General features: G+C 38.8%; 1 protein-coding gene across 3 annotated transcripts in view; it reads left to right on the top strand.

The window, feature by feature from the left end:
• Positions 1-405: 405 nt before the first annotated feature.
• FBN2 (fibrillin 2) overlaps positions 406-23,449 on the top strand; it is a 172,180-nt gene continuing 149,136 nt past the window's right edge. For all 3 annotated transcript variants that reach the window (XM_074166568.1, XM_074166567.1, XM_074166566.1), the window contains exons 1-5: positions 406-620; positions 1,481-1,563; positions 5,398-5,496; positions 6,079-6,174; positions 8,508-8,603. In XM_074166568.1, the coding sequence (XP_074022669.1) occupies positions 406-620; positions 1,481-1,563; positions 5,398-5,496; positions 6,079-6,174; positions 8,508-8,603 (589 nt within the window). The remainder of the gene's footprint in view (positions 621-1,480; positions 1,564-5,397; positions 5,497-6,078; positions 6,175-8,507; positions 8,604-23,449) is intronic.

Genomic DNA, 23,449 nt, shown 5'->3' with positions numbered 1-23,449 from the left:
CATTTTATTTTTTTTTTTTTTTTTCCCCTAGGGAAATTCAACGTGGTTCTGTTGGATTTCCTTTTTCGGAGGGGGGGGGGGAAGAAAATCCCAACCAACTCAACTTCTTTTTCTTCTTTTTTCCCCCCACTTTTTCCCCTCTCTTTGGAGAGAGAGGAGGCGGGGGGGGTGGGGGGGGAGAAAGGGGGGATGCAACGTGGACCCCGCTGTTGGTATCACCGCGTCCCGCTGACGGCTGCGGCGGCAGGGCAGGCTGGGGAGGAGAGAAGAAAGAGTTTCCGCGGCTGAAGCCTTCCCCCGGCGAGGAGCGGAGCCCTGCCCGCCGACGGCGGTGCGGGACAGGCTCACCTCTCCCCGCCTCCCCGCCCGCCGCCTCCGCCGCTTCCCACCCGGGGCAGCCGCAGGATGGGGAGACGGCGGTGGCTGTGGCTGCAGCCCTGCCTGCTGTGGCTGGGCTGCCTGGCCCTCTGGCCTCAGGGCGCAGACGGGCAACAAAAGCCGCCGCCGGTCCGCCCGGCGGGAGGAGCGGGCGGCATCTACCCAGCCGCCGCGTACCGGGAGGACGGGGCCGGCGCCGGCCGGGTCCGCAGGCGAGGAGGACAGCAGGAGCTGCTCCGCGGGTAGGGACGCGCCGCGCTCGGGCCTCCGCCTTCCGCACCCCCGAACCCCTTCCTTGCCGCCCCGCCATCCAGCAGCACCCCCTCTGTGCCCCCCTTCCCCCCCCCCCCCCCTTCCTTTGCCAGTCCCCCACCCCAAACTCCGACCTGCGGTCTTCGTTCCTGCCTGCGGTGCATCTGACCTTCCGGCCCCCTTATGTGACTACGGAGTCGTGTGATTAATTGAGCTTGGTGTTTTGTCCTCGGCTGTGAAATACGGTCTTTTAATTAGTGCGATTATATTAAAAGCAGACGTTGTGTGGGGCTCCGTTACAACTAACAGATGTACCGCATTGGGCTCTTTATTCAAGCGTGTTACAATATAAAGATACTTTGGCATTCACTTTACTTTGGCTTCTACTGAGAAGCTGCAAAATCTGTTCTTTCTAGTGTTTTGGGGAGTTCTTGGTAATTTTGAATTAGTTTGTTAATCTTTATGGCCAGTCATCCCTTCTGCCTTGTGTCAGACGGCAGCATGAAGCCAATTTTTACAGCGAGACTTCTAAGGCTGTATATGAATGCGGCGCCAAACTCATCCCTTGCATGTCCTCAATAGTTCCACCAGGGATGAATGTGGCCTGCTGTTGCCTAGTCTGCCTCTCCTCTTTATATTAACCAGTGGAACAAAATAAAATGGCTTGGAACTCCTTATAAGTGGAGGAAGGTTTGTTCCTGTGGGCAGGATTTTTTTGTAGACATCTTTGCTATACACTTTTTTTTATTTCATGTGGCTGGTTTTTTCCCTTGTGTGTGCATAAAACTTTGGTTTCTATTTACACTGATTTATATTTTTATATATATTCATTTATTTGTTTGTGTGACAGGCCAAATGTGTGTGGCTCTAGATTCCATTCGTACTGTTGCCCTGGATGGAAAACTCTCCCTGGAGGAAATCAGTGCATTGTTCGTAAGTGTCTGACTTCAAGTTTCTACTGCCCTAGGCGTAATAATAAAAATAAATATTCTTCTGTGAGTTACAGCTCCATTCACTGTTAGAAAAGAAAATTCAGTTCTGTCTTTTGCCTTATTTTTAAAAAGAAGAAAAATTAAAAAAAATGATGCATTTAGACGTCCCTGTTTCTTGTAATTGAAAGATTGGCCAATTGCTGTATTTTTTTTTTTTTGCTGTGTTCATCACTTAGCTTTTTAAAAAGAAGAGCACAACAATGAACAAAAAAGGAAAAAACCTTCCATAAATCAAATAATCAACTATAGTAACAAGGAAAAAAAAAAAGCCAAAAGGTCTTGATATAAAGCAAATCAGATCTGAAGTTGTGTGAAACTTCTGTGCTAGGCTTGGAATTACAATCAAATGGAAAACTTTTTTACATCTGGGGTGTGTATTCTCTCGCCTGTAATCTTCAGTTGTGTTTTAATGGCTATAAAGCATGTAGACTCAGATTGCTGGCTGGTCATAACAGGTAGTCTGCTGACAGATGTGGCGGTTGACATGGCTTGGCAAAAAAAAGGGGAAAAAAAGGGGAAATCTGCTCAATACTCTGGTTAGGAAACGTTGTCTCCCTGCAAAGGAAATGGAGAATTAAGTCGAATTTTCTGTCTGTTAGATAAAAGCTGGTATTAGACACATGCTTCTTATAGTCCCTGAATTTTAATGTGAGTCTGTTCCCATTCATCCTAGTCTATCACTGTCTCTTGCTAGTAAGTATGCTCAGCTTCAGCATTCGGGTCCAAGAACATATTGCCCTTTACATAAGCAGTGAAGGTCTTTGTAATACTCCATCTAACAGACTTCCAGGACTAAACTAGGGAAGGAGTGAGTAGTAAGCCAAGATCTGCCAAACTTAAAGGTGGCTTTTGGGCCGTTCCTTTATTATTCAGGACTATCAACCTGCTCACATCTATTCGTTTTACATGAGTCAGTTTGCCTTGCCAATATTTCTTATTGTCGTGCCATGTATCACCAATTTTCATCTAAGATTGACCTAGCATTTCCTAGCAAAGGTTAACCATGTCATTCAGAGGAAGATGCTGGTATCAATACCAGTGGGGAATAAGAGGAGCTCCTCAAAATGTTTGGTTCACATTTATAATCTCTTATGATATTGGATTACTTAAATGTAAACCCGCGTTTTTAAAATGGATTTAGGCTGTCTAATATGCCATTATTGTTTTTTTCAAATTCAGCTGGGTATCTAGCTCGAATGAAATCAGGAAGAGACAATGATTTCAGTCTTTCAGAATGCTTTCAGAAATCCTGTCCTTGAATTGTGACTCTCAGTGCCTCTTAAAGACCTTGGTCTTGGGTCTCTTCACATACAGAATAATCTTTGACTTAATTTATATACACAAAGGACATCTTTCAGCTCCTGTTTACTTACTGGGGCTTAGTTGCTGCTCTCTTAACATGTTCAATGGGTAAATGGTTTTGCCAGACCATCTATAAGATTGGCTGTGACACTTTTCTATTTGTATTTTTGATGAAGGTGTAAAAGCACATATTCCTATGCTTACATTAAACATTCGTTGAGATGATGGCCCCTCTAGCTAGAGCTGTTTAGCTAGACAAAGCTTCCTGCACAGAATGATGGACAAGCTAGCAAACTTCTTATTGGGGATGCGTTGATTATAAATAGTACAGATTGTAACTGGTGATTTTAAAGTATTATTTCATGAAGAGAGATCTATGAGCTAGTGGTAGGTCAGCAGGAAACAATTCTAACCTTTGAGTGTTTTTAGTTGATAACATGATGATGGTTGTTGGCAGTCTGTGACATATTTATGATTAAAAGAGATCTTTTATCTAAAAAAGAAGGGTCTGGCTGGGTTTACTTTTTCTTTAAATAAAAGAAACTCTACTGATGAAAGCATATTTACAATGTGCTTTCAGCTATATGGCTTTCAGTTGATAAAAAAAATATCCCCTAACAGATAGTAAACTAACAAAATGGTCTAAATGTAGACCTTGCTTCATCAGGAGATTCAGCTTTGTTGTATAAAGATGGACAGTACCGCGACATAAGGCAAACAGCCCTGTTCCCTGTGTTTGTCAAGGGCTCTAAATCCGAGTCCAGTTTCCCACTTTTACGTCTGCTAATGGAAAAAGTATTTCATATCAGTCAGTAGTATGTCTCTAATTTCAACTGAATAGTGAAAACCCACAAGCTCCTTCACCTCCCATGCCTTCGTATTTAGCGCGTAGTTGTAGAGGAATTTCATGATAAATGTAGATGATCCACATTCCATCTTTTTGATGCCTGAAGAGTGGTGTCAGTGGACCACTAATGTGGCTTTGTCTACTCTCTCGGAAAGAAAATGTGGCCTTTGTTGGTGTATGTCAAGGAGGATGCGGGCTTACAAAGTCTGGTCTGGTTTGGTCATATTCAGCATCAGTACAGAGCTTCTGATTTGGTGGAGGAAGGGTAAAAGGGAGCATGTAAATTTCAGAGGGGGCATGTTTGAATTCTGTAACAAGGCAAGAAAACTTTTTGCTTCCTTGCAGGAGTTGCATTTCATGTCTGCATGTTTTTATGTGTAAGAAGTGGAGCACAAGCATTCTGGGAAAGGTCTTATCTCTGCTTGCTTTTTTTTTATATATATAGCCAGGTGTTTGGGTTTTTTCCTTTTCTTTTAATGTATATAGAGAGGTAGTCAGTTTATTCTTGGCAGATCATCTGCCGGAGGTATTTGTTCTTTTTGTTGTCCTTCAGTGGAGATGTTCTTCCAGATTATTTGATTACCTCAAAACACCAAAGTTATTTACAAAGAAACTATGATTCTTGCTTGGTTTTTTTTTTGCTTTACAAGCTGTCTTTTGCACAATATGTTTTTTGAGGCATTCTTGTGCCGTGCTGGCTCTTAATGTTTCAGGCTTTCTTTTTTTGAGGTCTTCCTGTGCCATACTGGCCTTGAATGTTTCAGGCTCTCTTTTGGTGCACTTTCTAAGCCAGATAGACATATTAATTCGGATCTCCTTTAGAATCTGGATTTAGCCTTTAACTCTTTTCTGGTTCTGTTTTTCCTTTGTGCAATGAAGCTGCCTTGGCTGGTGAGACAGAAGGGAAGGCGCAACTTTGATGCATCAGGGGATAGCGGCACGGCGTGCATGTTATGCACACATAATATGGTGTTGGACAGGCTTCCCTGAGATTTTTTATAAAGTCAGTTTCTAAATGGCAATGTGGAAATACTTGAGTACAGAAAACTGTATTTAGGGAAACTACACAAAATTTGCAAAGACCCGCATTTGGACATTGACTTCCCACAGAACAACTTTGTGTAAAGGATAGATAATCTTAGAAAAAAGAGACCCTGAAATGCCTCTAAAATAGTGATTATAAGAGAGAAGCCATACCATAAATTGTCATTTATGACCTATATTGTTTATATTCATTCAAATCTTGGATTCTTCATAAAGTTTTCTACAGGTCTTGTGGTCTAAAATACATAATTTTAATAATTTTACATTACTTATGTAATAGGGTGGTATTTCTAATTAGGGATTATCTGGTTTTAGTGGTCAGACCAGTGTTTGAATAGGCCATATTTGATTCTGTTTGTCTTTAAATTTGTCAGAGATACTGATTATACCAAAACTCAGTTTGCTTTATTTGACTTAACATTACTTTTGCATGTGTATTAACTGTTCCAATGAACTGAGCATTCAAGTGTTTTTTGTTTTTTTTTAAAAAGCAGCTGTTAGCATACTTTTAGCTTTTTCTCCCTATAGTTTAAGACTAAGGTTACAGTTAATCACTGTCTTTTTAATTGTGTTTTTCCTCAGCAATTTGTAGAAACAGCTGCGGTGATGGATTTTGTTCCCGTCCTAACATGTGCACTTGTGCAAGCGGACAAATATCACCTACTTGTGGATCGAAATCTAGTAAGGACTTAGTATATTTACTTTCATTAGAGGTTTCATTTGAAGTAATTCTCTTTGAGTATCAACTTAAAAATAGCTACTGTTCTTTGAAAATAACTTGTCGTTACTGCATACACGCATGTAACTTACGCTTTGGTATATCTCTGGTTTTTGATAAAGTTTGATATCCTATGTGTGCATGTTTACTCTGTGACAAATTGGGAAGAAAAAGAGTGTTTAAAGAGATAAGTGAGTTTAAATATAAATGTCTGTGGTATTAACATTTTCACTGAATCCATTTTCCTAAGAAATAAAGATCGTACAGCCTTCAAGATAGTTAAAAGCTTCAAGTTGCTAAATATAGGAATGGAAAACTCTTAAAAAAAAAAAAACCTCTTCATGGTTGCTTTTAAATGAATGGCTGACTAATAGCTTAGGATTGGTTTGGCTTAGGTTACAAGAATACCTGAGCGTACACTTAAATAGCATATATTGTACGAAGGTCACGTCTGCTTTCAGACGTCTCGGATGTTACCCACATTTGGCTCCCAATGTGTTATTTTTGCCTAACGCTGGTGTCTCTCTGCCTGGGCTCCGCTGCAGTACAACAGTGCAGCATCAGGTGCATGAACGGTGGCACCTGCGCGGACGACCGGTGCCAGTGCCAGAAGGGCTACGTCGGAACTTACTGCGGGCAGCGTAAGTAACAGCTCTGCTGCATCTGAAACTAAGCCCACACAAGTCCTCTCAGTTCGCCTTCTTTCGTTAGGTAGAGCAGGAAGGTAACAAAGCCAATTTGCTGAAATATAATGAAATGTCTGTGAGAAATTTAACACTGTTTTGGGGCAGAGTGCTTAGCTGAAAGTCAGTTCATGCATGAGGTGCGTTTGTATTCTCTACAGTTAAAATTAAAATTAACGAAATCACCAAGTATTTTTGAAAAAACTTTGGGAGCAATGGCCTTATACGTCCCACTCTCCTTTTCTTACCAGGTGATCACTAATCTTTCATTCTCGTTGACGAAGTTTCTGCTTCTCAGAGAAGCAGCCTAACTGCTAGGTTAAAGCATGTTTTTCTGTTTTCTGCTTGACTAAGGAAAAAGATTAAATGCAGTCCAAGCTTTTGGATACCTTTCTGGTTTGGCAGACAAGCTAGAAAGTCAATTATTTGTACAGCTCTACCTATCACAGTACAGTGTTTACAAGCTATACAAATTCAGCAAACAGTAAAAATCATTAAAGGCTGCAGGGGTGAAGAAAGACTCAAAGTGTATTCTGAGGCCAGCTGGCTACTAATTACCTGAGAAATTAATTGCTGAAGGTAGTCTGAAGGAACTAGAGACCGACAAAAGACAGCTAGGCTAAGAGCAGTTAGATTGAATAGTGTGGAAGAACATCCTTTTGTCTTAGTTGTTCTTGCAAATGCTGGGGACCAGTCTTGTTCTTGCTTTAGTTCTAACTGGATACAGTTCTGTAAAATGTTAGGTAATAATTGTAATCCTAAAATGTGACCCTAGTCACAGTCAGATTCACTTTTAAGCATTGTTGGCCCCTTCCTGCTTATTTTAAAGTATTGGGTCAACACCTGAATGCTCTCAGATGCGGCATATCTCCCATGAATAAATGAAAAGAGGATTGAATTTTCAAGCAGTGGCTCTAAAGCAATCCAGAAGATCTGAACAGACTGTGGAGACTAGTCTCAGTGCATAGGATAGTTAAGATTTCAAGTAAGATTGAGTACTTGTCTTCTAGACACAGTATGGAATAAACGTCTGAAAAATTTAAGTATGTCTTTATATTTCTTTTTACTAAAATGTAATTGTGTTGTAAAACTACTGAAGTTAGTTGTCTCACTGACATACCACTGTCCATTAATGCAGTAATGTAACACTTGCAGACAAGTATCTTTATTTTGTGCATAAGAGATGTATTCTCAGTAAAAAGTATTTCAGTTTTCTAGTTCTTGATAGGAACTAAGGCTTTATCACATTTTCACATAACAGTATACTTTGTGTTCCCATTGTGATATAGGAGGCCTGTGTACATTTTTTCCAGTTTGAAATATTTACCTTTGCACTGGATACTCAAATATATTAAAAATGTCACTTTCCAACTGGGGAGACCTGGGTAGGAAGGCAGCTTGGAAGCTTCTAGACCAAAATCTCTTTGCTGTTGTTCAGAGCCACTTAAAAATAGTGGGGCTGTCCTTTAAGGTGAAATACTTCATTTTGGAACATGTGCTAGTTCTGAACTGAGCCATAGATCCTGGAAACAATGAGCCTGAACTGTCTTCCTTTCAAACTGAGGTTTCAGTGCTTTCACAGGAGGCTTTGTTCTTCATTCACACCATTGATAAATAGCATGAGTGGGTGCTCCAAAGTCCCACAACTGTAAAGTGCCTTCTCCATCTATGTAAACTGCGGATTTATACCCCAAAAAATCGTCTTATTTCTTGTTGGGATCTTGTAGGAAACAGTTTTTGAAGGCAGTTAAAGGTGAGTTAAACTGGCAATTCTTCTCCCTTGCTCTGAATATCACTTCTGCCAGCAGCATCAACTCTGAGAACTGGGTTATCTGTCTCCCAGGGTCCCCAAGCCTCCTTTATTGAAATATTTGTTTCTTTTGTGACTGAATAGCACAACTTACTATGCTCAAAAAACCTCAAACTGGTTGATTTATCTGCTAACTTCAGTGGTGGATGTAAGTTTTTACAATTAGCGACTAGAGCTGTGCAACTATTCAAAAATATCCATAAGTTAAACATTTGCTAAGAAGCTGTGCTGAATATGATTAATTAAACAGCTGGTTTCAATTAGCATTAAACAGGTGCTTATAGAATTTGGGCTAATGGAATTTGACTTGAACAATCATTATTGCTGGTGATGATGTGTAGGAAGAAGATCAGTTTGATATTCAAATCCAGAAAGACTTAGAGCAGTTGAGAGGAAAAAAAAAATTTTTAGTACTGCATGTGATAGTCTTTGAAATATCATTACTATAATATTTAAAACTTTTTTTTTTTGTTAATTCAAGCTGTCTGTGAAAACGGCTGCCAAAATGGAGGACGCTGTATTGGACCTAATCGCTGTGCATGTGTCTACGGATTTACTGGCCCTCAGTGTGAAAGAGGTAAAAGAAATAAATAAGGAAGGAAATTATGAGCGATTCTGTCCAACAATACAGTATGTACATATTTTATGCTGTGTATTTTCTGGCTGAGCCAATAGGCTTCCAGTAAACCATTTATTATTTATAATTTTAGAAAGTGTCTTCCTTTTTAGTGTAGTAGCCATGTTTCAGATTGGCAAGTACAAAGCTGTCACAATTGGTAGGAATTTGAGCTAATTTAAGCTGCTTATTTTGTTCATGTAATAGTTAAAGCATGAACTCTCAGCTACGTGAAATAACATTACAGCAAAATTACTGGTGGTGTTAGAATTGCACAAGTGTAACTAACTGAAGGATTGTTTTTCTGTATAACACCTCTTTCGTAAAAGGAAATTGGGAAGTTATTTGCTCTGGTTAGTTCTATCCTATAGGAGAAAGTCAGAGATGTAGTGAAAAAAACAACCAACTACCGTAACACTGAGATCGGTTCCTAAACCCATTCTTATTCAAGAAAACATCTTAGTCTTGGCTTAATTTACAGTTTTTTCATGATCTGGGAACTCAACTAGGGATTTATTTTAAAATTTTATGGAGAATGCCTCATCCTTCTTTTACTGGCTTAGAGATACTGACAAAGTCAGTTTTAGTGATGCTGAACAGAACATTTTTAGGGTTATGCTATATGATTAGCACACAAATAATTAATGCACTAACTCTATATATAGAGATTTAGAATAAACCTGCTTCCACTTTCAGAAATCCATACTTCTTGCTTTTTAGTAAATCAGAGCATTGTTTGTATTTTGAAACCAAGACAGGAAATACAGTAATGTCGAATGGCTTGACATTAGATATAACTGTAGAACCTATTCTGTGTGCATCAAACTGACAAGTGTGACCCAAATAGCTGTCTATTTAGAATGGATTTTTGGTGAGTGGATATAGCGAGGATTGCTTGTCAAAACAATAATGTACATCCTTTAATATGAAGTTTAGGAATAATCAAAGGTGATGCTGAAGAGCTTAGCGGAAATATTCTTTGTCTTCAAGTTGTTGTGTTTGTGAATACATCTTCTCATCAAAAAGGGGTACTGAAGAACTAAGAAGTCATAGTGTAAAATGCTGAGTACTAGTATGCATTATTATTCCTTTAAAATGTTCAAAAGATTGTCAATACTAAAAATGTGAATGGGATCGTTTGCATTAATAGAAAATAGAAGGTTACGTTCTTAAGACACCCATTCAAGTGGGTAGTAGACTTCTTAGATTGATAAAATAATTTAAATCAGAAAGGACCTCCACAGGCCATCTAGTCCAATACCTGCTGAAAGCAGGTCTAGTCAGATCAGCCTGCTCAGGTCCGTGTCCAGTCAGGCTTTGAACTCCTTCAAGGATGGAGATTCCACAACATCTCTGGACAACCTGTCCCAGTATTTGACCACTCTTATGGTTAAAAATAAATAAATAAATAAATCCTTAATATTTAGTCACAATTTTGTGTGTTCCAACTTGTATATGTTGCCTCTTGTCTGATTTCTGTGGGGCTGCAATAAGAGTCTGGCTTCAGTTTCTCTGTATCTTCTGAACAGGTAGTTATAGGCAGCAATAAAGTCCCCTTGGAACCTTCCCTTCTTACAGCTGAGTGAAGTCAGTCCCCTCAGCAGCCTTTCCACACAGGGCAAGTTCTCCAGCTTGCTGACTAATTTGGTGACCCTCCCCTGGACATTCTTCAGTATGTCCATTTCTTTCTTGTATTGGGAGTCCAAACCTGGACGCAGTACTCTCATGCAATCTTACAAGTGCCAAATGGAGGTGGAGGACCACTTCCCTGGACTGGATGCTACATTCGTCCTGTTACTGCCCATGCGCCTGGCCTTCTCTCCTGCAAGGGTACACTGCTGCTTCGTGTTGTCTACTAGGACCCCATAATCCCTTTCTCAGAGCTGCTTTGCAGACAGTTAACCTCCAGCCTATGTTGTTCCATCAGGTGATTCCATCCCAGATACGAGACTTCCTTTGCTTTTGCTGAACCTCATAACTGTCTGCCCTTTTTTCTAAGCTGTCCAGATCACTCTGATTAGGATCCTTGCTCTCCAGCCTATTGACTGGTGCCCCAAACTTAGTGTCACCTGCAATATTGCTGAGAGTGCGCTCTTGTACCATCACCACGTTGTTAATGAAGACATTAAACTGTTATTTGTCCCAGTACTCATCCCTGAGGGCCTTCAGTGATTTCCTGGCCTCTGGCTGGGCTTTGCTGATCACAACTCTTTGAGCCAATTTTCAGGCTCAAAGTCCAGCCAATTCTCCCCGCACCTTATCTCTTGTTCACTTACTCAGCCTGTATCTCACCAACCACTCTATGGGAGCCTGTCTCAAAAGCCTTCCTCAAGTCAAGCAACATCCACTTCCCTCTCCTCGTCTGGGCACCAGTGACCTCAGGGTTGAAAGCGGTGATGACATTTGCGCTTGGTAAATCCATGCTGCTGCTCCCAAACACCTTTCTGCCATTCATGTGTTTAGAAGTGGCTTCTGAAGCGAATCCTGTGGAATTCTCTGTTTCAAAGACAGCTCTGAAGTGCTCAAAGCTGTATATATATATCCTGAAAATATGGTGGTCTCGCACCGTTTTTTTATATTTGTTGACTGTGAAATGGAAATAATTACCATGTAGATGAAGGAAATAACTAAACCAAATACTGAAAAAGCAAGAGTTTCCATTTGCTATTCTAGGCTGTTTTGTATACCCACTAGATGTCACAAGCAACAGAGAAATGTAAAGGATGACTTTGTTTCTTTGTCTCTAATTGCTTGTACTTTCATTCTTAAAACCAGATTTATTGACTTCAATTCATCACTGTTGGTTTAGGTTTTTGCTGTTACATGTTACGTCCAGCCCGTTCTCTGTAGTTGTTTCTTATGAACCAAGAGCAAGGACTCAAATCTTTTTATATTTTGCTTAGTGGAGAAATAGGAGGCATCATTTTACTAAAAAACTCTTAATATTTAGAGCCATTTTCAGAAATGTCTTTGTAGAATGTATACCTGCCTTCTAGCTAAAATAAGAGACTACCAAGTCTTTCAGTTTAGGATGAATTTTCAAGGGACTGGACAATGTTAAGTTGCTTTTTAGTTTGAACTTAGTTCATATGGAGCTTACATTTGTCCAAATTCAACAGTCTTAAGCTATGTATCCAAGATGGGTGATCGTTATAGATTAACTATAACATGACAGAATTTTAATATTGCAAATTTTAAATTGTTTTTAATTGATTACATTCAGATTTTTTTATTATTTATTGCCAGACAACTTGGTAAGCTTGCTTTTTGTCCCAGATAGAAGCAATCGTTCTTGGTTAAGATTTGTTTCTATTCTCTGACTAGATTCAGGACTGTGGAATCATGTTAGTATGTATGACAGGCTCCAGCTGTGATGATAGCCCAGAGTTTTTAATAACACTTATAATTGAAATAGGTTGACTTTTTAAAAAGATTCTAGTATGTATGGGTTTTCTAACTTAACTTTTTTGGTGATGAAACTACTGAAATTTGCTTTCTTACAATTCATTTTGCAACTTTAAGCTAAAGAATTCAAGCCATGTAAAGGAATTAAACACCAGTATTTGGCCATCCATATTTCTTGGCTGTCCTTGAAAGTCTTACCCTTTCAATGCTATGTGTAGAATGCTATTGTTATACAAGATTTAAGCTACATTACATGGTTATTTGGAAATTGAGTTATAATTAAAAGTTTACATTCCCTTACTTGAAATTGGAGGTAGAAAGCCAAATTTGCTTCTATCACTGTCACAAAAATAGAACATAAGTGTAATATACATAATATATAATTGCATATATAATTTATGTATCTAATATAATATGCTTTTACAACAGTGGACAGGGCTAAATAAAATTTCACCTAATCTCTTATCTTGGTGTTGGCCAGATTTTGCCATATTCAAAAAAAGTTGTTGTTACTAATTTATTGCTAAAGATGATTCGTGTAGTATATCTTGGTAATGTGTAAAAAGTCTCAAGTATAGTAACTGTAAATGTTATATATTTTATGCTTTGCATGACCTGGAGTACATGAAAAAACTGTAAACAATAACTTAAATGCCTGTTCTGTTCAGTAGTAATTTGTAATTTACGTTTTTAACTGAATAAGTTTATGCTTTCCAACAAAATGCAAAAGGCAATGATTTCTTCATCTGTTGGTTGCAATAGTTGCCTGTAATACTTTACAGTAAGAAGTGCCTCTGTAGTTTAATTTTAAACTGAGTTTAGCAGCAGTTCATAACTCCTTAACTAAAATTTTGGAGTTTAATGTTATGTGAACTTCCGTTGCAAATCACATCAGAGAGAAGAGATTTTGTTTTGTTATTTCTTTTACATGGCTGTGTTTTAAATGCATACTTCTTATTGTTCTGTAAATTAAGTTCTTTTAAATTAGGTATTTTCTTCCTAATATAGAACATATGTAGCTTTCCTTCAGATTGGCCTCCCAGCCTCAGTTATATGATAAAACGTGACTGCTTGTTCAGCTATCTGGGCTCTGAGCAGACTAATTTCCGGGCTGGAGACAGGAGGCTGAGCAGTAACTAATGACTGGCATGATTACAGTATTTAACTTGAGACTTGCTGCTGGGCTAACAAGAACGCAGAACCTGTTTGGGAGCTCGTGCTTTACTTTCTGATATATACAATGACCTTTTGTATTTCCTATCAATGTTCATTCTTTTGGTCAACTTCTTGCCTTTGATTTGTAAACACACAAGATTTGAGCATTTGATTTTGTCTGTTTTTTTTGTGTTGTTTTTTTTTTTTTAAGGAAAAAAATAGATGTTGAAATTTTGCTGTTGAATTTTTCCCAGTGAAAAATAGTTTAAAAAAAAAAAAAAGATTCCTTAAGAGACCTCATCCTCTATTGTACACATAAGAGCAGTTTTTTCTAGCATGGCCAGTTCCTTTGGTTTCTCAAGACTGTCTGAGCAAATTATATTTGTATTACTGCACATGGGCTCTGCAGTTTTTTAATTGATGATGTATAGAGGTATGAAGCTGTGGGAAAACAATGATATTTTCTTCCTTCTTTGTCATGGATTAAAGGCAGGAAGAAGCAGTGGGAAAGGAGACTCCTGTCACTGATCTAAGTTTGCCTTCCTTGTAGAAGGAGAAAGAACAGTGCTTGCTTACCCTGTACTTAAGTGGCTTATAATGGGAGGGAAAAGAGTTTGGACTGAGTAGAAATGCATAGCTTGGGAAGAATATCTTTTTGAAGAAGAGAGAGGATTTCAGATAAAGCTATAAAGCTTGGTGAGGTGAGAAAAGAGGAAAAAGGAAGAAATATAATAGTCGCATCTAGCGTGTAACTTCTGGAATGGGGGAGCTTTTGGGTCGTTCTCAGGAAAATCACTGCTATTGTGTCTTAGTCCAATGTATTTGTTACACCTAGATTCCCAGTTCAAGTGTCTGGACACTTTTCTCTGACTATCTGAATTTTGGAATTCCTGTCTATCAAAGGAGATAGACAGGAATTGAGAGCCTGTACTTCATGACAGATGCAATGAATTGTGATTGGGACAGCTGCCTCCCTACTGGTTCTTACTGGGTTAATAGGTAAGACTTTACATAGATACAGCCAGGTAGTCAGTAGAAAACCTCCTCAGGCAGCAATTTTTATGCCAGTTCTGCAGTGCCTATAAGAACTTGGCCCATGAATTGAAGAGTCCTAGGAGTGACAGCAACAGAGTAAGGGAAGAGTCTTTGGGGCTGGAGAACAGGATGTCACAGAGGACAGTGGAAAAGGTTTGAGGCGGAGGATGTAGCTGAAATAGAGGTTCATTTTGTGGGGTAGAAGAGCATACATCTAACATTATATTTCAGATCGGTTACCTTCATCTGACTGTCCTGACAGGAAAATAATCAGTGATGATCCTATGTCTAAGGACAATGGAAGAAAGGGGGGGGGGGAAAGGTTTTCTTCAAGTTGGGAAGGGGATGCAAAAGCTAATCAACAGCATAGAGAAAGGGGTAGGAGGAAGTAAAAAGCATTTTCAGTCAAAGTGTTAATAGTATATAGTACCTGAGGCAAAAGAGGAAAGAACAAAGAAAACAACTGGAGTTGTACTGAAGAAACTGATTGGCACTTAAGAGTTACAAAGATATTTTTGGGTAATAAATATGAATAAAATTAAGCTTATATAGCAAACTGACACAATTTTATATAGGGCTCAATACTTCTCAATTATATTTTTATTATAAAGAAAATGTACAATTCATATTTAGTCTGTAGTGCTGCTGAAGTTGCTTGTGTGTGCTTAAGTGACAGTGATTCGGTATAAATGAAGCAAGGAGGGAATGTAATTCTTTAATAAACTACTCTTTCCTCGGACAGGTATTCAAAAATTCTTTTAACTTTACACAGCTTTTCCATATCTGTTGATGGTAGCAGCAACATGAGAAGAAGTGGTGAAAACTTCTGGGGGATTTATTCAGATCTTGTGTATTTGGTCTTACTCCTGGCAGAACTTCTTGCCATGCAGGCCATGGCAGGTTATGTTCAAGAGGTTTCCTGTCTGCCATCTGTGGTGTACTGCTGCATGAGCGATTATAAAAGGACCTGTACTTTTTCCTCAAGTTGTGTGGTTTATTTTATCTGTCCCCCAATGATTGTAAACTTTGTTGAGGTGCTTTAAAGCAAAAGTGCTCTTTTGATCAGTGAGTTCTTCACTTTTTCTAGGAGTTCTGAGAATATAACTTTTTAATTTTGCTGGGTTTTGCTTTATAATGGCTACTGTTAGCCTGAACTGAAATAGAGGTTCTTTATGTGGGATGGGATGTGTGTGTGTGTGTACGTGTAAGTGGGTCCCCACTCTGAAGAGCTAACTGGACAAAGGAAGTATTATTACTCTCTTCCCTGCCCCCAGGACAGGCTGAGGCACGTGAGGGTGTTTCTTGTTGAAGGCTGAGCAAGGAAGCTTCAGCAGACTTAGCAATCAACCAAATATCCTGAGTTTCGGTCTGAGGTTTTAACTAGGGAGGTCATCCTGCCTATTTTGTTAAGATGCTGTGAGGCTGTTGAATTTTGCATGCTCTAGGAGTGAGTATAAATTAAAATGCAGAGCATTTTAGGGGAAGAAAGGAAGGCAATAAGATTAAATTAAAAATAATGACTAAATGCTGCTCTCAGATATCAGCCAGCATTCTTCTTTTCTTCTTGCCGTGTATCCTGGAGTCTTTTTTTTTTTTTTTCTAGTGCACTGTAAGTGGAATACTTACCTGCTAAACACCAGTTTAATTCATTTTCAGTCTGCTTTTTGCCATTGGGAAGTGGAGCGTAGGGTCTTGAGATATGTTCTGCAAGTTCATAAAGGCAGTCATTCAAGGCCCCTTGAGTGAGGAAAAAAAAATATTAGTTCACTGTAGCGTACTCTTTACTAGTGGTCCAGTTCACAGGGGGTGTTCATCACCACTGGAGTAAACACAGGAGTTACATCATCGACTTTAAGTCTAATTTAATTAAAATCAACTAAATTTAATCAATTTGTCTAAAAATAAGTTAGCGGTAGTTTAAACCTCTACAAAATGTGAATCTTCCTAAAATTTTTAATTTTCACTATGCCTTCCTACTTAGTGTACTTTCTAAATAAAAAACATTTCTGGCAGCTTTTTCAACACATAGTGGAAGCAAATTGCTACAGCAGTGGTATTAATTTAAAAAAAGCTTCAGTTTAAAATAAAAAAGCAAACCTCTAATTTCACTTGGAGATAGTAAGATATAACAACTGCGAATGCTTGCAGCAATAAGAGGTAAAATTTTATCTGCCAGCTAAGTACCCAGTTCAGGAAAACAGGTTAGATTATCTGTCTTAGAAGAACCCGCTAGGTATTTTCATTGTTTGTTTGAGACTAGCGGTGTCATCAGGTGTCTATAGTACATACAATTAAGTACGGTCCCTTTTCAGAGAACTCCTTTTCCTTCTGGAGGTTCAGACCTGTAGATATTTGCATACCTCAGTCTTTGACAGATTACAGTAGTTCTGAAGGGCACATTCAGAAAGCTGCTTTCATGCTCTTAGGTATCAATAGCTACTAGGATTACAGGGCTGTGGCACTACATTACCTTAATTTGCCACCCATGGGTTGACTCCAGTAACAAAGTTTTCAGACTTGCCTTCCTTTGCCTTTCACAAGCTGACAAATAACTGTCTAAAGCATTAAAAGCCCCACGAGATGTCTACAGAGTGTATGTTTATTTGTTGTTCGCAGGTATCTGAAAATTTCTATCTTCTAGCTGTGCAAAAGATTTAACATTTTGCAATTTAAAAAAAGGCATGCACAATGCTGAACATGGCAGTAATGATTAAGAAAGTAGTGTAACCCCAGTCAGCATCTTTCTCTTGCTTCCCTCTTTTCCTGTCTTTGAGTTCTTCAGGATGTCATGATTAGTATTCCCGCCATGTCTGCTTTTCGTCTGGTTGCATTATTGTAGTCAGTCTGTTAGATAAGTATCTAGCAATTGGTATAGCAAACAAAGGCACTTTATACTAGAATGCTAATAATATATAGCACATACTTGTAAGTTACTTGAATAATTCTTACTATTCATGTGAGTGTAGTACATGTTGTCTCTGAATGCAGAAGACCAAAGCTGTTTGTGCTGTTTTGGACAGAAATGATCGTGTTAGCAGACTCAGGGAGTCTGAACCTACAGTTTGCAGATGCAATGGCAGCGCAATCATTTAGCTAAGAGGGATCAAAGTGCCATTGTACTGATCAACTGACCAAAGACAACCTCTGGTCTGGCACGCTCCTGTGGCCTGTTATTACACATGAGAAGAGGGAAGGATGCTTAAGCTGAATAGGGTCCTTCCCAGGAAGCCAACAGTAGTAGGGAACCGTTCCTTTTAAAAGTCTATGGTGTGACTGGAGGATCAGTTCCTTCCTTTCCTTTTGTGGAGAAATCAAACTTGCAGGAAGCAGAGCGCTCTGGGCATCCTTAGTTCTGAGTGACTTCTGAACAGCACAATTCATCAGAAGTAGCCTCTGCCCGCCTCCCAATTCCAAAAGCTTTGAGTGTAGAGCAGTTACAAGAACAAGCAGTTCCAGAGCTGAAACCAGGCAGGAAAAAAAAAGAAAAAAGGAAAAAAACCCTGAAATTTGAATGATACTATGGTACTTTTTTTTTTTGAATGAATTTGAATGATACTATGATACACTATGATACTACGATAATGACACTTCTATCCACAGACCATAAGCACCAGCGAAAGAAAAGGGTAAAAATCCTTCAATGAAGCAGCCTTATTACTTTTTAGTGTAGCTGCTTTTGAAGCACTTGAAATCTTTCATGTTTTTCAGGTAGTTCAGGCATATGACAGGGAAGTATTAAAGTGTTATAGATGTGGGGTTATTGCACTTTGTATTCGAAAAGAAAGCAGAAGTTTTATGCCTTTAAACTAGGTCTACAAAAGGAAGGTGAAAATACAGATTTGAATAACCTCTTCCAAGGACTAGAAAATTTTCATGAGAGTAAAATGGAGTTCTCCTGCAACTCAGTCACAGGGAAAGCTTCTTCGCTTCAGTCCAGGGTTTAAAAGGCAAGCACAGTAGCTACACTGCTCCAAACTGTGAAATGAGAGAAAGAACTAGCAGGATTGTTATAATCTATACTAATGGCAAATAGATATATTTTCTTCGTATAAATATTTTTTTAAATCTATATTTGGAAAGTACTGTTTTCTACTACCTACAGGAGGAACAAGTCCAGGAGAGCATAAAATACTGGGGTTTTATGTGCCAGGTAGGACTTAGACTGGATTATGTTCTGCATCTAGAGATTGTTCACTGAAAAGTAAAACAAGGATCTGATAATAAAGAGCAATGGACCAAAATCATGAGTGGGGACTGTGTTGCAGAGGAGAGGGAAGATGATGTCTTAGGAAAATTCTATTTAGTCTGATCTCTTTCTTTCCTCAGTGAAAATTTTACTCTGTCAAATGTATTAGAATGTGATCTTTTTTTTTGTAATTACTTCATCATGGGCCATGATGGGTTTGTTAGAGTTTCAGAAGAAAAAATGATTTCTTCAGAAAAATGAGGAAAATCATAAATTTGATAAAACTAATTAATTTGTAATATATCCAGAAAAAATATCTGGAGATATTTGCAGAATATCTAGTTAAGTTAAAGATGACAAGAAAATTGAGACACTTGTCAACAGACATTGTCTTTAAGAAAGAAAGTGCAAAGCCCCCTGAAATATTCAAGTGGCATTTGTCAAATTCAGCAAGTGCTAATGTTTTGTATTGCTTATGTAGGGATTGCATGCAAATTTTAATATTGGAAAAAAACAGAAATATCTTAAATTAAAGAACCCAGTTCTGAAGTACTGTAAAAAGAAAAAATTAAATTCTTTGCCTTTGCATAGATATTAGGACAGATTAGACAGATTTACTGATAAATTTACAGATATTGTGTTAGAGGAAGTTTGAGAGATCCTCTGGGAAAGTCAGGAACCTTGAAAATTGTTTATTTCTATAATGTTTACAAATGTTTGAAATTGTGGTCAGTTTCTCTGTTGCTTATAAGTTCTTGTGTAAAACTTCAAAAACTTGAAAAAAACTTGAAAAGCCTTTAAAAATTCTTCCCATGAAGAGATCCTGCTGAGGTGTAGTTTGAAACACTTTTCATGTTTTATAGAGGCTTATATTACCCAAGAACATTCAATGAATGAAAAGAAGCTCTTGAAGAGAGAAGAAAAGTTTTATATATTAAAATTTTCTCTTTAAGAGAAATTTTTCTTTCCTCTTCTTAGAGAGGAAGTCACAGCATATAGGAGACTGTCATACAAAATCAGAGCAAAGGGGCAGTCTAGGCTAGGATCCCATCACAGCCAGTTTAACAGGAAAAATGGCATTTCCCCAAGTATTTTCCTGGAGTCAGGTAGTTTTGTGGCTTGGGACTTATCTGAGCAAGTGGCATTGTAATAGTTGTAACACTTTGTCATTCATTTTTCTGTGGTGCTTGTGACCAGCTTTGTTTGTCCCTTTCCTCACTCCTGAGATCACTTAGGAATATGTGAATCAGTGTGTGTCCCAGCATTCCTCCCAGTGTGAAAATTAGTCACATACTCCCCATTTCCTCTTTCTTGTTTCTTACCGATGTAAAGAACTTCTCTCATGCTTTGTGCCTTGTTTTCTTGAAGAGAGACTGTATCTGCTTCTACCTAATAGGAGTGTTGATTCGTTAGGGAACTTGGTATATAGGGTTTGATTTTCTTTCATAAAAGGCACATTGATTCTTCCACCATGCTATACTTACCAGTATTCCTACACTAGAAAAAACCTAGCTGTTGAAAAAAGGAGGCTTATGGCATACTTCTTGAATCTGAATGTTTTTTAAATTCAGATTGATGTGGAGATGAGTTTAGAAATGGAAACTACAGGAATTCTCTAATTTCTCTAATTTCTTCTTTTTTGGTTTTGGGTTTTGGTTTTTTTTGTTTTGTTTTTGTTTTTTTGGTGGTTTTTTTTGTTTGTTTTTTGGTTTTTTTTGATAAAAAGACACATGAATTTCTGTAAACTTGGTAATAAAGTCATGCTCTGGCTCTGAGAGGTCTGTGTCTTCCTTTCACCCTCTGACTTAATCTGCTTCATTGGCTTATGTTAATTGTTTGGCTTTTAAACTTAGGTCATGGATTCTTTTTATAGAAACAAATAATCTTCTGGGTAATGTTCCACTTCCTCCAGTTCTTCTATATGACATTTTTTGTTATTAATATCAGATTTTGAAAAGAAGTCTTTAAATGGAAAGCCTTTAACTGTCCACAGAGTACAGCATGAAAATGCAAGAAAAAGATTTTCACTCTTTTCCAATCTAAGTTTTATGAAGATTTTCAAGACTTGACGAGCTGAATCAAGAAGTAGTTTTGTCTCCCATCCTTGGTCATTGACCTGCATGCTGACAGCATCCAGAAAAAGCAGTTGTTGCAGCTATGGGAACTGGACAGAGGCTGTCAGTCCAGAGATCCAGTGCCTTGGACTGAAGCCTTGGTGTATATAAGTGATTAAAGCAAATGAAAACAGCTCCCGTGGTGGTTTTGATCCTGGCTGGCAGGCAAGCCCCAACCCAGCTGCTTGCTCACTCCCCTGTAGTGCAATGGGGGAGAGAAATGGAAGGGTGAAAGCTGAAAACCCATGGGTCAAAATAAAGAGAGTTTGATAGGTGGAGCACTGTGGTCCACGCAAGTAAAGCAAAATAAGGAATTTATTGACTACTGTCCGTTGGCAGGCAGCTGTTAAGCAGAGTCTCAGCATGCGTAACTTGGAAAGACAGACACCATAACCACAAACCTCCCACCTTCCTCCTCCTTTTCCCCAGCTTTTTGTGCTCAGCCTGAAGTCATATGGTATGGAATATCCCTCTGATCAGCCGGGGTCCACTCCCAGCCTCTTGACCAACTGCGGCCTCCTCACTGGGGAGGGCAGAGGGAGAAAAGGATAAAGAAAGAAGAGCTTGACACTGTGTGCTGCTCAGATGTGGCTGAAGCACTGGTCTGTTCCCAACACTGTTTTAGTCAAAAATCTAAAACATGGCATTTCTACCAGCTGCTGTGAAGAAAATTAACTCCATCCCAATCTCACCCAGTACATCTCCCCAGAAATCTCTTAGACCATATAGATTTACAGTGGACTTTTTATTTAAGAAAATAAAGGAATGGATAGGAATTTTCCAGAATTTGACTGTAATTGAAATTCACATTAATTTTTGGAATTCAAATTAACAAATTAAAAATTTAATTATTGGTGCAGCAAATTGAAAATAAACCATAGTGCTGTCACTATGGGATGGATCTCGCTGAAGTTCTGTACGATAGTTTTGTATGAATCCACTGTGTTAAGTGCAGATGTCCTGGATTGTTTGTCCTTAATTCACAGTTTCAGCTTGTGTCATAACTACAAATCTGATAGTGTTATGTGCATGATTTAGCATAGATTTATATGCAAAATGAATCCTTGAAGTGGGGGTTGTGTGTGTAAGCTTTTTTATTCCAGTTATTACCACATGCACTAAGTTCTTTTATAAAAACGGATGAGAAAACAGTGAGAAAAGCTGCTGTTCTGACAATAATGAAGTAGTGGCATTTTATGTATTTTTACAAGTTTTCAAGGCTATGTAAGATGATGTTGGTCCTGTTCTCTTTCCTCTAACTTCCAGAGCCCCCAAAACCCCTTCTGGGTTTTGCCATACCCAGGATATTTTCATAATAAGATGTCTAAATGATCTGTTGAACGTTTATTGTAGGTTGCTCAACTTAAATAATTAAATAGTTGACTGTTCTGTGACAACGCATTTTATCTATGGCTTTAGATACTGATGAGTAACTGCCCTGAAGCATGATAAGCCTTCTTGTTCTTTTGGCATACCAAAATGATGTGATGCTCTTTGCCCTGAGTGAGTGCCACCATTTTTATGTGTGGCCATAATGCCAATGAGGCCTTTTATCAATATAGGAAGTGTATCAATAATTCAAGAGAGTTGTTTCAATGGAAACAAACTAATATTTTCTTTAGAGTAAAAACAGATTTTGATTTTCTTTGTTCTTATACACTCATGGGGGCTGCTGTGACATGGCTTGTGTATGTTTGCAAATGGTTCCTGCTATTTAAAGAATGTAATTTTTTAACTTGAAATGTTGCATTTCCTCTTTCTTTTTCTTATTCAAAAATGTTTGACCAGTTGCATAGCACAAGAAGAACAAATCAGTGTGTATATATATACTAAGATTAAAATTCTTTGAAAGGAGTTAGTTCATAATTCATAGAGTCATAGAAATCATTAGCATAATTTGAAAAACAGTCAAAGAAGAATTAACTACATTGTGTTGTTTGGGAAGAAGCAAGAACATGGCCAAAACGAACAACGTTGCACAAAGCATGTAACTGACAAATATTTTATCAAAATTGCGAAGCGGAATGTTTGACAAGAAGGAGATTTGCCTTGAGTCCTTTGGGAGGACACTGTTTTTCCTGTTTTAGAAGCTGCATGCTCAGACTGGTTTGCTCTGCAGCTCCTCCCAAAGAGCCAGTGAAGGTTCTGGTGGTCTGAATTTCTGGCTGTTCTAAATGCAATGAAGGGAGGGTGTTACCTGCTCACATTGCTCAATTAAGGACTTGAAATTTTGTAAATGAAAGATTGACATAGATGGCAGATATCTATGCCATCAGGCATATCTAACACCAATACAGGTTAGGCATGGACCTGCTGGAGCCAAGCTCCGAAGAGAAAGATCTGGGAGTCCTGGTAGACAGCAAAATGACAATGAGCAAGCAATGTGCTCTTGTGGCCAGGAAGGCCAACGGGCTGCATAGGGAAGAGTGTGGCTAGTAGGTCGAGGGAGGTCATTCTCCCCCTCTACTCTGCACTGGTGAGGCCACAACTGGAGTATTGCATCCAGTTCTGGGCTCCCCAATTCAAGAGGGATAGGGAACTACTGGAAAGAGTCCAGCGAAGGGCAACAAAGATGATTAAGGGATTGGAGCATCTCCCTTATGAAGAAAGGCTAAGAGAGCTGGGACTCTTTAGTCTGGAGAAGAGAAGGCTGAGGGGAGACCTTATTAACGCCTATAAGTATCTCAAGGGTGGGTTGAAGGAGGAGGGAGCCAGGCTCTTTTCAGTGGTTCCCAGTGACAGGACGAGGGACAACGGGCACAAGCTGGAACATAAGAGGTTCCACTCGAATATGAGAAAGAATTTCTTCACGGTGAGGGTGACAGCCCTGGAACAGGCTGCCCAGGGAGGTTGTGGAGTCCCCTTCTTTGGAGATTTTCAAGACCCGCCTGGATGCAGTCCTGAGTAGCATT

This window comes from Numenius arquata, chromosome Z (genome assembly GCF_964106895.1).
Source record: "Numenius arquata chromosome Z, bNumArq3.hap1.1, whole genome shotgun sequence".
NCBI classification, from domain to species: Eukaryota; Metazoa; Chordata; class Aves; order Charadriiformes; family Scolopacidae; genus Numenius; species Numenius arquata.
Note: the sequence above shows the minus strand (reverse complement) of the source record. Positions and strands in the feature narration are given on the sequence as shown.